This window comes from Cavia porcellus, unplaced genomic scaffold (assembly GCF_034190915.1).
Source record: "Cavia porcellus strain 051 isolate PalLab524CR breed Dunkin Hartley unplaced genomic scaffold, mCavPor4.1 scaffold_14, whole genome shotgun sequence".
NCBI lineage: Eukaryota > Metazoa > Chordata > Mammalia > Rodentia > Caviidae > Cavia > Cavia porcellus.
Window position 1 is genome coordinate 64,898,633 of NW_026947497.1, and position 17,158 is coordinate 64,915,790.

General features: G+C 39.8%; 1 protein-coding gene across 13 annotated transcripts in view; it reads right to left on the reverse strand.

Annotated features, from left to right (window-relative positions):
- The window catches only part of Map4 (microtubule associated protein 4), a 158,372-nt gene that overhangs the window by 85,318 nt on the left and 55,896 nt on the right, over positions 1-17,158 (reverse strand). For 12 of the 13 annotated variants that reach the window (XM_063261101.1, XM_063261100.1, XM_063261099.1 and 9 more), the window contains exon 3: positions 6,943-7,011. In XM_063261101.1, the coding sequence (XP_063117171.1) occupies positions 6,943-7,011 (69 nt within the window). Of the gene's footprint in view, positions 1-2,236; positions 4,923-6,942; positions 7,012-17,158 lie in introns of those variants that run through there. The other variant, XM_063261104.1, reaches the window with a different exon arrangement.

A 17,158-nucleotide genomic window follows, 5' to 3' on the forward strand; every position in this document is an offset into this window, starting at 1 on the left:
AATACCACATGCTATTTTACCTTGGATTTTGGTTAGGAAACACAGTATCAACAATATGGGTTGGTTGTAACAGCTATCCTGAAACTCTTAACACACCACAGATTCTTTTACCTGATAGTATTTCAGAGTTTTGGTGCTTTTAAATGTTTCTAAGATTAAATCCTTTGTATTCTCTCTGATGATCAAGGAAGTGATGAAACACACAAGGAAGGGTGCTCTATGTCCTGACAGTCCAACCATGTGCTTATACTATTTCACAGCTGGGAAGGCCTTGGGGACTGGTATCACAGACCTTTCAGATAAAACCCATCTACTATGCTGGAAACAGCAAATAACACTGCCACTGGTGGGGAACTCAGTGTGTCCCATCTGGTAAACAAAAATAATCTGTCTCTACAGTAGCACAGAAGGTTAAATTTCATTCAGCATTCACTACAATGGAACAGCATCAATATATGATCAAGGACCATCCGGTTTTACGCGTGGTAACACTACATCCCCATTCAGAGGTGTGTCGCTACCACTGCCCCACCTCCCAGCCCCATCAAATGAAATGAGAAAGGAAGAAGAATCCACATGGAGCCAGCTCTCATCTCTCAACAGAACAGATGCTAAAATGTAAGACCTGCTTCGACAGTGGGAAGCATTAAGCCAGTGTTCCAATAAGAAAATCAGAATTGTAAATTACACTTCTTTCTGTTTTAATACTGAGGAATAAATCTGGGCTCTTCCATCTCTTCTCTATTTTCTGAGACAGGGTCTCACTAATTGCCCAGGCTGGGGTCAAACTTGGAGCCCTCCTGTTCAGCCTCCCTGAATGCAGGGATTGGAGTCATATGCCACCATGCCAGGCTACACTGAGCTTTCTTAATTTAAGAGAGAGAGAGAGAGAGAATAGTCTGCCAAATTAAAAAGCTCATAGACCATGTAAATATCCTTAATCTTTTCAATGTCTAATTCAGTCAACATCTTACAACCTGTCTATAGTAAAGCAACACTAACTTAGCCAAGCATGGTGGTGTAACCACCCTGTAACCCCAGCACTCAGAAGCCAGAGGAAGGAGGATCTTGGCAAGTTCCAGGTAAGCCTAAAACATATAGTAAGTTCAAGGCCAGTCTGAACTACATGTGAGACCTTGTCTCAAAAAAAAAAGACAACCGAGAAACATTAATTTAGGCTGGGCATGTTGGCAGGCACCTGTAATCAGGATTCAGCATACAGGAGGGTCACCATGTGTCCAAGGCCAACCTGGGCTACACAGTGAGTCCATGACTACTGTGACTCCAAGACTAAATGACACAGTGAGACCCTGTCTCAGAAACAAACACATACACACACTAACCTCAAAATAAAACTAGGGAACTAGATATTCTGTCTCTCTCTCTCTCTCTCTCTCTCTTTTTTTTTTTTTTTTTTAAAGCCAGGGTCTCACTATGCAGTTTGAGCTGGCCTTGAACTTTGTAGCCCAGGCTGGTCTCAAACTCGCACCAATTCTCCTGCCTCGGCCTCCTGAGTGCTGAGAATACAGACATGCGCTACCATGCCTGGCTTCTCAATTCTTTCTAGACAATATTCTAGACTATCAAATAATAAAATCACGAAGTTAAATATATATGTGGCACTTTTCTTTTTTGTACTAGGGATCAAACTCATGACCTCACACTTATGTGAATTGAGTTTTAAATGAACAAAATAAATGTAGTATTAGAAAGTATCTAACAATAATTGATATGGCATAGAAACTGCCTCACGGAAGACCCTTTCTTACCATTCTGTCTACTGTCTTTCTCACTACATGCTTTGAAGTATCAAAAGTCATCTGAGCATCTTTTCTTTTTTTTCTTTTCTCCCCTTGTGAGGGGGGTGGTCTTTTTGAGATAGGGTGTCACTATGCAGTTCAGGATGGCCCAGAGCTCATTTTGTAGCTCAGACTGGGCTCAAATTTGCAGTGATTCTCCTGCCTCAGACTCCTGAGTACTGGGCTTACAGGCATGTGCCTCCACATCCAGCTTCTTTTTAAAGATTTTAGATAAAAATTTTTACCCTACTGATGAAAAAAATGACACTATAAGTGAAAGTGTTTGGTAAAAAGCCAATACATGATGAAATTATGATAGGTGAGATTAGAAGTTTTGCTAGACCACTACTTGGGTCTCAAAGAATATTTACTTATGGAAACTGTGTCTTAGATAAATTACACTTCAATAATTAATACCCCAACCAAAATCCAGTCTGTGAGGTGTTAATGTAAGATATTTATTAGTTAATTTATTTAGCACAATGATCACATTAAAATGTCCCCATATACAAACTGTTAAAAGTCTAAAGTCATAAAAAATACAAACTTAGGTGTGTGAATGAAGTTAGAAAAACATTATTTGAAAACAACTTCTGTATCTTCAACATTGGGCCAAAAAAGGAAGAGAGAGAGATAGAAAATGAAAAACATCAACATTTCCACAGAGTAACCCTCAGCAGTCCAGCTCCCTCACCAGTGAGTACCAGGACACTGGTGCCTGAGCATTACAGTAAGCAGCACACTTTACGAGACCGGCTACTTCATATGAGCACATGAAATTTCACAGGAGTGTATGTGAAACATTACATTATTTCTTTCAAAGTTAAACATCCAAGCGAAACACAGAGAGTAATAAAATAAACCAATTTTTAACTAGCTGTGAGTAGAAAAGCTCTACAATTCCATAAATTCAAAAAAGAAAATAAATTTTTTAAAATTCTCAAACAAAAACAAACAAATGGAAATAAAAGCGGAATAAATCAAGGTCAGTCATGAAGTATGAGTGTATATAAATGAAGATCTGCACTCCACCTTCTTTACTCACCCAGGCCCTGGACAAGCTACAGAGATGGTGAGAAGCTGCAGAAAGATGTCACACACAATTTTTAAAAGGCAGTGCTGCCAGTTCTGAAGTCTTCTGCACCTATTAAACAACTGTACAGCCTATTAAACAGCTGCACAGCCAACATGTGTCTGATTTGATCGTATACTTTCCTGTAAGAGTTTTCCATTTCATCAGCTGATAAACCCAAATTCTTCCCACTCAGATGTGGTCCCACAAGTGTTTCTGGCAGGAATACGTGGGAGAGTCACCAACCCTTGCAACTAGATCCCTGCTGAAGAGGTTTTCCGAATGCTAGAAGTCCGTCCCTGCAAGGATTGCGCATACTGTCATGACCCCAGTTTCGCCTCTCCAAAGTAGTTTTATATTAGCAGATCTCAAACTACATATACTGTGCTTTCCTCTGGATATGGTACTAATTATTTCCCTTAATCTGAAACAATCAGTACCTTAGAAGTTTAAAAAATTTACTCTTATTTACTGGCACTGGCAATCGAACTCCCAACCTCACACTTGCCAGACAGGCACTGTGCCACTGAGCTATATTCCCAAACTGAAACTAGAACTGTCCTGTAAGATTTCAAAACATACTCCATCATTTATATTCTATTTCTAAAGCTCCATTCAAAGCTTACTACTATAAAGATGCACAGCACTTATTCTAAGAGTCTAGATCTTTATTTGGTTAGCCTACTGTTTTAGAAAAATAAAAAAAAGATAGTAAGAAAGTACCACTGAGACAGTCGTCAAAATGTGTGGATGTAAATGTTATGCTCACAATACATGATTTTTCACCCAGGTCTTGGGTGTAATTCGCCAGGCCACTGGAATATAGCATAAAAAGTGATCTCCAGAGTCCAAAGAGATACTAATCCTGATTAGACCTAGAGTCAAATCAGAAGCTAGGTGTGGTGTGTGTGCCTATATTTCAACTGTTTAGGACTGCTGAGGCAGGAGGACCACTTGAGCTCAAGCCAACCTGAGCAACTCAGCAAGAGCCTACCTCAGCCAAACCAACACAAGGGGTGCTAAGGATATAGCGCAGTGGCAGAGTACTTGTTAGCTTATACAAGACCTTGGGTTTGGTCCCCATGGCAGGGAAAAGTAATTCCATTAGAAACCTGCTCAACCCTATTTTTAAATGTGTTGCAATTTATATTCACTCTGAGCTGTTACTGAAGTTACTTTTTATCTTATGAACATTCCACTGTTCTAACAATATAGGATTCAAGAACAATATGACTTAGATCCATTTTCTTTTCTTTAACTTCTCAGATTTTATTCTGATAGTCAATGATCATGCTCCAAGGTTAACTCTGATCATAAAAATTCAATATACAACAATAGGGCAGTCAAATTTTCAGAACAATGTAGTTCTAGATAAAATTTCATGATAAAGATAACTTTGGCCCAACTTGCAGATAACAAAAAAGAACTAAATTTGGAGAAATACTTTTCAAAGGTTAATCAGAGCTCTCTAAACTAGAAAGCTTGAAATTAAAATAGGTATCATTATCCAGATTTTCATAAAGTGAAGCAGGTAGGTTAAAAGATTAAATGTCACTAAAAAGCAAGCTCACAGAGGGAAAAAGGAGGGACAGGAAAAGGAACTTCACTACAGTACTGGTGACCTCAGCTCCTTTATGAAGCAATATCCTGATTCATGTTGAATATGCAAAACCAAATGAAAAAGTTCAACTAAAAACATTTAAAGAAAAAACGTGAGACTGAATGAAATGACAAAATTTAAAAAGAACAAGAAATAAGACATTAGATGATCTTTATAAAATACTAAAATTAAAGAGAATTCCTCTTGCACATTGTGCTCACAAAGGGAAAGGAGGTTCCATCAAGCCCTGCAGAGCACAAGGAGGAGGAGGTGGTTTGCCCAGGCATCAGCAGAAAGAGGCCCCGAAGAACTACCCTCAGCTTCTTCTACATCGTGTCCCGGAAGGAAAAGCAAAGCTGCAAAATGCTGCAGGTTTTGGGAGTGTAACGGTGCTTAGAAAAATCACTGGTCTGGTGTTGCCGCAGCCCCAGTGTTGAGACACGCTAGGTTTCTGGGAGGAGAAAAACAGAAAGGGCAGGAGAAGGAGGGGAAGGGGAAGGAAAGGGCGGAAAAGCACAGGTCATTAGTAAACAGCAAGTTCAACAGAGCAAGATGCTTATCCACCCCTTATATTTTGTTATTCATGGAGTGGACCTGCTCTCAGGACCACAGACAGTGCTCTGAGGGAAATCCAAAGCAGGGATTTTCAAACGGGCATTGAGCTAGATGCTTTAGTTAGTGATGGACACATTAGAATTAAGTCACAACATGCTCCCAAACATGCACACTGCCCCCTCCCTATTTCCTCCCTTCTTTGGTGGAACATGCATATTCTCAGTAAAATACCTGCTTTAAAGTAATGAGAGATCAAAGTCAGAATTCAAACAACCCAGGTGTACAAGTTATATCCCGCCTAAAGGTGGAAAGATGCCTACATGTGAAAGGACTCGCTCTCACAATGTCACTGGGCAGTTCAACAGAGACATGAGCTGCTTTTGCCACCAGCTGAAGGTCCTGAAAGTAAGATCTGGCAGTGCAGAGACTGCTGAGACAGTTTCTCCTGGGCAGACTCAAGGACCTGCTGCAAAGAAACTGAGCCCAGCTCTGGTTGCTGGTTCCAACTGGCTCACTGAATCAATGTCTCTAGCCATTGCTTCCCCCTAATACTGTCTACTAGTTAAAGAAAGCTGATTTTACTCATTTTTCAAGAGCTCATGTTCCAGTTTCTTCATTAATCACAAACATATTTGCAATTCATATAGAGGACTTTGCTTTCAAATCAGGCTCAGGAAGTCAGTACTGTATATGACTATAATAATCACAGAAACATAAAAATGTCACCTTACAAAGCTGGAAAATAAATAATGTGACACTCCTGGTTGCTTCCAGATTTTCAAGTAAAGAATACTGAAGTTATCATTGCTAGTGTTAATGTCACTGGGTAAAATTAATATTCAGAACAAAAAGAAATTAATAACTGAGGTACAGAGATATAGAACAGTCCTTAAGTCTCAGAATAAAGACTAACTCCTGGAATAGCTACCACTACTAGCCTACGACTTTTGGGGAGCCTCAGAAGCTGAGCATCCCTATGTATGATGGCTCCAGAAAAGGCTTCTCATGGTCAACACACTCAGACAAGAAAAACACAGCAACAGTAGTGTTGAGTGCCGGCCTCCACCATGTGCCTCCAGGGCTGGCCTCTACTGTGTGAGTGTGCCTGCAGGGCCATGCCCAGGGTTAAAAGCTGTCCACTGCAGACAACAGGGTGCCTGAGCATCAGAAGCCAAATCATTTGAATCAGCTGTGCTGGCTTGGTCACAACTGCAAATTAAGTGCAGTTATTTATAAAAATACAATACATGACTCTCACATAGGCTACCTAAGATTTAAATAATGTACCCCTGTGGACAGATTCCTGCTAGAACACTCAGAACTCTGCTCACCACAAAGACACCAGGGCAGGGCTTTGTGCTGGCTAGAGGGTCTCGTACCTATGGGAGCTCAGTGCAAGCTGAGAACGTCAAAGTCTTACTAGTGGGCTAGAGTTAGAGCCAAATCTCAATAGCAGCAATTATGGGAAAAATACAGAAAAAAAAGAGACTGAGGACAAAAGACAAAGGAAAGCACTTGTATTTTATTCCTCACAGATTTCCTAATATTGGGGTTCAGAAAGCAAACTAAGCATGGCTTGCATTCAGGGATGAGACCTGCCTCAAAGAGCTGGAGAAGCCAAATGCTTCCACACAACATAATATGATGATGAGTTTCAGCATCTGTAAGAGTATTTTTAAGATAGATCCAATCGTTGACTGGTACAGCTCCAGCAAATATTTAAGGAGTAGTACAAGAAACTTATTCTCTTACCAGCATTACAGATTTTATATAGCAGATGTCCTTATATCCAGTAATAACAATACCCTTGGAATAATTCACGTGCTTCCACTAGCAAACCTCTTCAAAGGCGTGTGCCAAGGTGTTTCCTCTGCACATTTCACTCACACGCCTGGGGAATCCTGGGGACCACTTACCTGTAGTATCATTCCCTTCTATTGCATGGTCACCATTGGCTAGCACTGTTGGTTTAGAAGATGGAGTACCTGCAACAATCACAAAGAATAATTGCCAGTAAAACAAGTAGAAAAACAAAACAAAACAAAAAAAACAGATCCAACTACTGTTTTGTTTCACTTTGGTACTCAGGACTGAACCCAGGGCCTTCACAGTGAGCTACGTCCCAGCTCTTTTTGTTTGTTTGTTTGTTCAGGTTTTTTGTTGTTGCTGCTATTGTTTTGGTGCTGTGAATCTAACTCAGGACCTCATGCTTAATAGGCAGGCACTGTGCTACTGAGCTAAATCCCCAGGCCCTCTTTTTCATTTTGGGACACAGTCTAGCTAAACTGCTTAACTGTCCAGGCTGGGCTGGAACTTGTAATCCTCCCATCTCAGTCTGCCACAGTGCTGGGATAATGGGCATGTGAAACTCCTAGCCACTCTTAATACTGTTTTACCAGTGGAGTTCCTGTTACTCTTCATAGTTAGCTTGAAATATACAAAAACTGTCCACAATTTAAAGTTTTAATAAATGGGAATAGAACAGAACTGAGTCATTCATTCCTACTTGATTCAAGCACTGTAAGTACTACCAGTATAAGAAAAGCCTTTCCAATAAGCAAAGATAAGTCCTTTTCATTCTACAAATTATCAAACATTATCATTAAACTAAACAAAACCATCATGACGCACCACAGGCTTAGGATCCATGATGAAAATCAAATGCTCCAAAGCTATCAAGTCATTTAAACAGTTCCCACAGGATGCAAGCACAGTCACTGCTCCTGGAGAGGAGGCTGGATGAGGACACCAGCAAAACTTGTGGAAGCGGAGGGCTGCACTTGTGTTCAGTAAGGGTGCTGACCCACCACATACAGGTCTCATTCTTTTTTTTTTTTTTTTTTTTTGTCTTTTTCCTTTTTATCGGTACCAGGAATCGAACTCACGACTGCCTGCTTTAAAGGCGCAGATCTCATTCTTAATGAACTAGGGATGTCAAACATCGCATGTATGTTTGTTCCTCCTCTATCTTTAGAGAACTGAATGATCTCTTTTTTTAAAAACTTATTTTTAAATTGGATTGTTTGACTATTGAACTCTAGGACTTTATAAAACTATTTTTAAATTGGAGTTTCTGACTAGTGAATTCTGGGACTTTATATACTTGAAATATGAATCTTTTATCACATGAGTTTTATAAATATTGTCCCTTTTTTTAAGTGCTGTTATAGTCAGATGTTACAAGGAAAACAATTACATATAGGACACCTAATTTACAATATTATCTATAATGATCACACAAGGAGTCAAATACAAAGAAAGTACAAAAAATTTGTCCATAACACTAAAGACCTAGAAAATCCAGCCAAAGGCCTGGATCCTCTGGCAATAACCTGCCTGAGTTCGGCTGAAAATCTGAAGCCCACCACAATGACTCATGCAAGTCTATTTTATAAATCTGCACTGTGAAGGCCCAAAGGTCAGCACTAGAAGCTAGAAAGTCTGTGCCAGTAGGCAGAGGGTTCTGTACTTCAGCCAAGAAGCAATGTTCAGGATAAAGACTACGGCTCTCCTGAAAAATTCTTTGCTACTCTATCAAAAGATTCCTGAAAAAATGAAAGGTCAGACTTCATCAAACTTTAAAATTTCTGCTATTTGAAAGACACTGTTAAAGTCACTGTGGTGGCACATGCCATCCTGAGTGACAATGAGGTCTTGAGCTCCTCTGATAATAAAAACAGCCAAGTTCATAAAAAGAAGCCAGCAGGACAAGCTTCCAAGGGAGACTCAACAGCACACATCTTCCCCTCCAGAGCCAAGAAGCGATGCTCAAAGTAAGGACCAGAGCTCCCCCCAAAATGAACCTCGGCCATTCTCAGTGACAAGGTCCTGAGCTCCTCCAATGATAACAGCAGAGTTCACATGGGGATGGGGGGGGGGGCACCCAGCATGACAAGCTCCTCCAGGAGGACCAACAGCTCCAAACAACTACACTTAGGAGAACTCACAATGCTACTCTTTCTCTCTAGATCTCCTTTCTATGCTGACAGCAGTCTTCAGATGGGCCATCCATAATCAGCACCACACTGATTCAGTTCAGCTGGTATTTAAGTTGACCACCAATCCACTATAGGTGGTTTCTTTTGAGCTATATGACACTGAACTCAGGGCCTTACACGAGCTAGGCAGATGCTGAGCCACAGATCTAAACCCATGGTTCACACTTTGCAAACCACTGTCCTCTAATGTGTTGTATTTTGATTTTTTTGGGTGGGGGAGTTTCACTATGTAGTGTAGGCTGGCCTCAAACTCATAGTGATCCTCCTACCTGAGCCTCCTAAGTACTGGGCTTACAGGCATGTGCCACCACAGTGACTTTAACAGTGTCTTTCAAATAGCAGAAATTTTAAAGTTTGATGAAGTCTGACCTTTCATTTTTTCAGGGATCTTTTGATAGAGTAGCAAAGAAATTTTTGCTTAACCCAAGGTCAAAGGATTTTTCCATGTCTTCCTTTAAAAGTTTTATAGTTTCCATATTTAGGTTTCACACTAAGGCCTATGAGACATCTGAGGTTTAATTTTGTATGTAGGCTAAGAAGTGGGTCTAGGTTCATGCAGATCCCCAATTGCTCACATCACATATTGAACAAGGTATCATTCTACTGACTTGCTGGGCAAATGTGCAACTCTGTGGAAAATCAATTGACCATATTATGTGCAAGTCAATTCCTGGGTTTTCTAACTTTTATTCTTTTCCATTGACTTAGAAATCTATTCATTTTACCAATACTATGTGTATTTATATAGTCAGTCTAAAATAAGTGCCGTTCCTCTGCTTTTCCACACAAGAACTTTAGAACAAGTTACTGATTTATACAAAAAAATCTTAACACGATCATATGTGTAACTGCATTGAATGCACAGATGAATCTGGGGAACACAACCCTGTGTGAAAGGCTCTGTTAGCTAACATTTTAGAAATCTGCTGAGCTCTACAGTGAACCTGCTGACCCAAGAATTTCCTAAAAATCTCTCTCATAAGAAAAGTGAAAATCTAGAATATTTTCCTAAACATAAGATGCAAGATTTTACTTTGGAAGATAACAGACAAATGTTGTCTAATTCCTGGACCCCACAAATCCAAGGAAGAAACTCTTCACATAATATTATTGAAAAGACTCCTAGGTTATCTCAGAAAAGCAAAGGAAGAGAATCATTTAAAAGAACATGTGGAACACACCCAAGGTATCAGTTCAGTGCAAGAAGAGGAGAAGGACATGAAGGAGAGAAGGATGAGAATAGAACAGTGGGCGTGGAAGGGCACATCTGTAAGCCTAGCATTCAGGAAGCTGAGGCAGGAGGATTGCTGTGAATTCAAGACCTGCCCAGGCTATATAAAGAGTTCAAGGTAACATAGAGAGTTCAAGGCCAGCCTGGACTAGATAAAACTTTTTGAAGTAAGGAAGGGAAGCAGGGGGTTAAAGAAAGGGAAGAGGATATGCCCTATGGCTAATGTTATGTTATTATGTATATTGAAAATGTACCAATAAAAAAATTTTAAAGGAACTAAGAAAAAAAAAAGGAGTGAAAGATGACAAACTTTACACGCCACTAAGTCTTCACACACTGTAGTTACCCAGACAGATGCCAAACATGCTTCATCCCACATCTGAAATAAACAAACTCCTTTTCACTGTTACCATAACCTTTTAGGAATTGGTCTTCTTAACTCAAGAAACAATGCACATTTTTTTTTTTCTCTTTTTGAGACAGGATCTCACTATACCGTTCAGGCTGGCCTTGAGCTCAATTTGTAGCTCAGGCTGGTCTCGAACTCACAACGACCCTCCTGCCTCAGCCTCCCAAGTGCTGAGATTATAGGCGTGAGCCACCATGCCCAGCACAATGCACATTTTTTAAAAATCTGCCTCATTATAAAATTTAAAATATAAGAAAATGGAAATTATAAAAATTGATACCATCTTCTGGCCATAAGAGTTATAAAACCATCTTGTAATTCAATAATAGCCAGTATTGGCAAATAGATAACCTCATATGCCATTAGGAGAATTAGAAATTAGAACTACCATTTTCTGTGATAGTCTGGCAACCTACTAAACTGTGAAATGTCCATTTAACTCAACGATCTGGCTTTGCTTTACAATTCATAATAAGATTACAAGTATTACAAAAGTGAATGTAAATACATTGCTAATTTTATGGCGCTGTTTAAAATAATCAGAAAAAAAAAGCATGAAAAAATGTATGTTAAACACATTGGGAATTGGGCTGGGGATTTAGCTTAGTGGCATAAGTGCCTGTCTTGCAAGCACACAGTTGTGAGTTTGATCCCCAGTACCAAAAAAAAAAAAAAAAAAAAACACTGGGATTTGCTAAGAAAGGGTGCTAGGGTGAGGGCATGCAGGAAGAAAAGGTTTCACAACGTCCTCTTCTAACTGAGCACACTGAAGCATAAGAACTTACATTGAATAAAGGTAACCCACATGTGTCAGCTGTAACATATTACCACAAGTACTTAAAAACAGCAGACTGTGTATTGCTCGGTTTTGTTTGTTTGTTTGTTTGTTTGTTTTAAAGATGAAATGAGACAGCCAGGCACACACCTGTAATCCCAGCACCTAGGACAGCAAGGTAGGAGAATCCCTAGGAGTTTGAGCCTAGTCTGGTCTACAGACTGAGACCTTGTTTCAAAAAAAAATTTTTTTAATAAAAAAATTTTAAATAAAATTAATATACTAGTAAGGCTGTAGCTTGGGGTAGAGCACATCACTATATCCCTACTAAAAAAGAAAAAGTAAGAGAAATAAAAGATCTTGAAATCAAAGGTAGCCTTTAGTGGACCAGAAATTATGAGAACTATCTTGGAAAATCAGAGCCACAGAGACCACAGGAAGAGAAACCACAGCCCCCAAAGGCAGCAGGAGCACTGAGTTCCCAGCAGAAGCTTTGGCCTGGCTGGTCCTGTTCCCTTAGGCTCACCTCCTTGCACCCCACTCAGCCAGCCTGTGCCAACTCCCAGACGGCAGTGGAAACTACATGCTTTGGCACAGGAGCAAGCCACTTCGCCAAGGCTCTAAAGACACGGAGAGGGTCCTCTGCAGACTTGTCCCGGACGGAAGCACTGTTGCATATCTGCCAGAGGTGAGTGCAGAAAACACTTGCATTAAAGGGTAGCGCAGCAGAAAGGACTTTACATTCAAAGAGACTAAATGCCACTCAAGAAGACAGCAAGCAGAAGACTTCTTAAAAAGACACCCTTCCGGGGTTGGGGATTTAGCTCCGTGGCATAAGCACCTGCCTTGCAAGTGTGCGGTTGTGAGTTTGATCCCTGGTACCAGGGGGAAAAAAAATATGTGTGTGTGTGTGTGTGTGTGTGTGTGTGTGTGTATCCCTCAGAAACATCTATGAAACAAAAGCCTAGACTAAAGAAAGAAATTATGTAATGACTAACAAATTCGTTTCAAGTCAAATGGTTTCTAATTCTTGGTTTTCATCAAGATTGAAGGAGTTCATAATAGAGCTGTCATCCAATAAAACAATAAATATTAAAAATACTACTCTTAAAAAAAAAATACTACTCGGGGCTGGGGGTTTAGCTCAGCGGCATAAGCGCCTGCCTTGAAAGCAGGCAGTCGTGAGTTCGATCCCCGGTACCGATAAAAAGGATAAAGACAAAAAAAAAAAAAAAAATACTACTGTACACACTCACAAAATATTAACAAGCGTGGTGGCTCATGCCTGTAATCCCAGCACTCGGGAGGCTGAGGCAGGAAAATAGGTATGAGTTCCAGACAAGCCTGGGCTACAAAGTGAGCTCAAGGCCAGCTTGACCTGCATAATAAGACCCTGTCTCAAAAAGACTCCCCCCAATAAAACAAACAAACAAACAAATAAAATCAAGCAAACAAAACCTCAAAATATTAAAATGCCATAGTAAAGCTTCTATTGCCACATACTGAATTTATGAATTTGAATGTTTCTTGCCTAAGATGTTTTCAAAATAAATAGAAATAAAATTGCTAAATTCCATCTTATTCTAGCATGAAATACTGATTCAGATGCATGGCCTAATTTAGAAAAATTATAGGGTCCTACCATCTCATCAAGAAAAGCATTTTCTTTTTTTTTTTTTTTATTTTATTTAAAAAGAAAAAGAGAAAAAACAAAACAAAACAAAGCAGTATAAGGGGACAAGTAATACAGAACTACAAAAAAAAAAGTAAGAAATCACCAGTTAATAGATTACATATTATCATCTTAGAGATAGCTGCTCAAATCACAGTATCAAAGCATACAAAGTAGACATTCAAACAGTGAGACTGCAAACAGTTGTGTTCAATGATCCAACCAAAAACATTAATATGGTCAGCTATTTAACACCCCTAAACACACTTGCTGTTGAAGAAAAGCATTTTCAACCAAGTCAACTTTTAAAGGTTACCAACAACTTATCAAAAATTATATGTTATTTCTTTGACATCTTGTCCCTAGGTTGCTCTCAGAAAGGACCTGAAAATTAAGTTTAAATAGTGCAAGGTGCAAGTCCAAAGCATAAATAAAGAGCAAAATGAAAGATAATAGGAACCAGGCATGGTGGTGATCTCAGCATTGGGGAGGCTAAGGCAGGAGGATCACTAGGAGTTAAAGGCCAGCCTGGGCTACACAGCAAGACTCTGTATAAAAAAAAAAAACCAAAACAGTATAAAATAAAAATAAAATATTAACAGGAAACTGAGAGATAGATCTTTTGGACTGAGAGACGGAGAGAGGGAGGCCAAAGAATGAAAAGTGATGTAAAAAGAACTGAGATGCACTGAGCTGAGCATGCTGGCACACTCCTGTAATCCCAGAACTCAGGAGACTGAAGCAGGAAGATCACTGCAAGTTCAAAGCCAGCATGGGCTATACAGTGAGTTCAAAGCCAGCCTGAACTAGATAATAAGATCCTGTCTCAAAAAATAAAAAATAGAAAAGAAACGAAGAATTGAGATGCACTGTGTGTACGTGGACCAACTCTCCACAATGAATGGAATCATTATTTGCTGCAAACATGCACATGTAAAAATAAACTGTTTGTATATAGTATTTATTTATTTAGATGCCAGGGATCAAATGCACAACCCTGCACCTCTCGGACAGGTACTGTGCTACTGAGCTATACTGCCAGCCCCCAAAAAAATTGTTTTTCAAAAGAACCTGAAAGCCAGGTGTAGGGGTGCACACATATAATTCCAGCACTCAGGAAGCTGAAGCAGGAGGATCACTGTGAATTTGAGGCCAGCCTGGGCTACACAGTGAGTTCAAAGCCAGTCTAAATTACCTAACAAGACAGTGGGGGAGACCTGAAACTTAAGTGCTTCTTAAGAGGTTCCTGTTTTTCTCTTATGCCAGTATATTATTATAATTGTTACTACTATTTTTCTTTCCGTTTCCAAAAAGAAACTATTCAGGCTGGGGATTTAGCTCAGAAGCGTAAGCATCTGCTTGGCAAGTGTGTGGTTGTGAGTTTAATCCCAAAACAATAACAGCAACAAATATATAGTTATCCCTTGGTATGCAAGTACAATTGGTTCTAGGATACCCTGTGGATATGGACAGCCAACCTAAAATTGAAGTCAGAAAACAACTATTTTTGAAAACTTGCCACACTGATTTTTTTAAATTCATAAACGTCCTTAAATCTGGTTACTGAGATAAATAAAAGGATTTAGGATTAGATACTTATGTCTACCTAAATAAATACCCGTATCTTTGGTTTCTTGACATAACTGCTTTTAGTCTACACGTTAACATAAGCTAAGTGTAAACAAAATGATTTCAGCTCAGTTGAACAACATCATACCAAAATTATTCTATTTCTTTTTCTTTCAAATACATGTAACAAGCAATGACTGCTTATGTCGAGACCAATGATCTCTTGGTTACATGTACCTGGCCCTGTTTCTCAGCAGACTCTGCATAGGACTCCATGTGCTTCCTTCACCATGGGCTCTCTCCTCTCGCCTGCTTCACTGCTTCTAACCTGTGGTTTCTTTCTTGAGGTTCTTGATAAACTTTTCATTAGTCTGTGCCCTTCTGCTTTTGCTGAATGTCACTGATGGGGTGGTGGGAAGCTAGGCAAGTGCTATACCACTGACCAACATCCCTGCCCCTCTTTGCTTTTGTTAGAGATGCCATTCTGTGTGGAATATAAAAGAAGGGTGAAAAATTAAAGAAGGAAAGTATAAGAAGAAAAGGAAAGCAGCTTCACTAAGAGACAACTAACGGCTTCATTACCACCTTACAAGTTCCACAGCAGAGCAAAGTTCAGAGAGAAAAAGCACTTATCAAGATTAAAAGAGGGTATGGAGAAGTAGTCATTAAAGAGAGGGGAATAAAAGTCAGAGGATATTCTTGAAAGATTACATTCAAACCTAATCTGTGTGTGTTGTTACTGGGGATTGAATCCAGGGATGCTTATACCACCAAGCTTCAATCCTAGCTTCTTTTTTTGAGACAGTGTCTCACTATGAAGTTCAGATTGGTCTTGAACTCACCATGCAGCCCAGGCTGGCTTCAAACCAGAAGCAATCCTCCTGCCCCAGCCTCCCTAGTGCTGAAATTACAAGTATGTACTGCCATGCCTGGCTTGTTTACTTGCTTGTTTTCCTTGTCTTTTTTTTTTTTTTTTTTTTTAAACGGGTATTGACCTCATGGCCTCACACTTACTAGGCAGTCGCTTATGCAAAGGGTACAACTGATCTTTCCTCTTAGGGTCAAGATTTCATGAAATAAACTACCTCAACTAAACACATAACTGTACTGAAAACAGCATACACATTTTTGAAACCCATCACATTCTCTGGGACATAAGGGTATTCAAATTTACTTTGTTTTGCTTAATCCCCTCTCCTCAAGCCATTTCAGATTCCCACAATTTGCAGATCAATCTGACAGGTTAGGAAAGTTGAAACCGCTGAGAAGCTGGTATACTGTGAGAACAGCGCCACTGTGAGCCAGTTTTGGATGCCTTGGGCAAGGATTTCTGCTTCTGCACTGTCAGACTTGTGCCAACACTGCCCTCTGGTGTCCACGTAGATTGGCTGCAATATTTCATAAACAGGGACAGGGTCAGCAAACAAAGGAACTCTGCCAGCGTCTATTTATCACCCTTCTTAGGACAGACAGCGTCACCTGGGCTGTTTCTCTCAGTGTGAGTATCCAAGTCATCTATGAGAGCCCATTCAACATAGTGCTAGGCTGCATCCCCAGAGTTTCTCATTCTGTTTGGGCCTCGCAATGACACTTTGAACAAGCCCTCCAAGGATCTCAGAAAGCTGTTCAGGAGACCATACTTTGAAAACCACAAACCTTTCGAGCTTCCAATGATATAAACAGCCTACTGCAGATCATATACCACAGACTCGACACCACTGGGTTAATTTGTTATTCTACATATATAACATTTGCCTCAGAGACTTTCTGGAATGCTAAAGAAAAAAGACTCTCTCAACCTCACGAACAGAATTACTCAAGCACAAAGGGTACAGAAAAATTTAAGTAATGAGTCCACAAATTTGCCCATTATTTATGACTGCAATTCAACAATGTGCTAGCCATTCATTTGAATGAGAAAGAGTAACAGGATTATTATTTTGTTATTTCCATCTGAGTGAAAGCTTCTGTATTTTGTCTGCTTTGCCTAGAAAATAGTCACACAGTACTGAAAATGAACAATTATTAGGAAGATACTGTTTCTGAAGCAAAAACAAAACAAAACCAAGTAATAAGAAGCCAGGTGTGGTAATAAGCCAGGTTTGGGGGCTGGGGATTTAGCTCAGCGGCATAAGCACCTGCCTTAGCAGGCAGTCGTGAGTTCGATCCTGGTAACGATAAAAACAAAAAAGACCAAAACAAAACAAAAAAAAAAAAGAAGCCAGGTTTGGTGGTGCATGCCTGTAATCTTGGTACTTAGGAGGCTGAGGCAAGAGCACCCTGAGCTACATAATGATAGCACACACCTGTAATCCCAGAACTTTTGTGATGCCAAAGTAGAATCCAGCCTGGGCAATTTAGCAAGCCCCAAAAGTAAAAGACATAAAACGTAATAATAGGGGCTAGGTTATAGCTCAGTGGCACAAGTGCCTGCCTGGCAGGCGCAAGGTCTTGAGTTCAATCCCTGGTATACACACA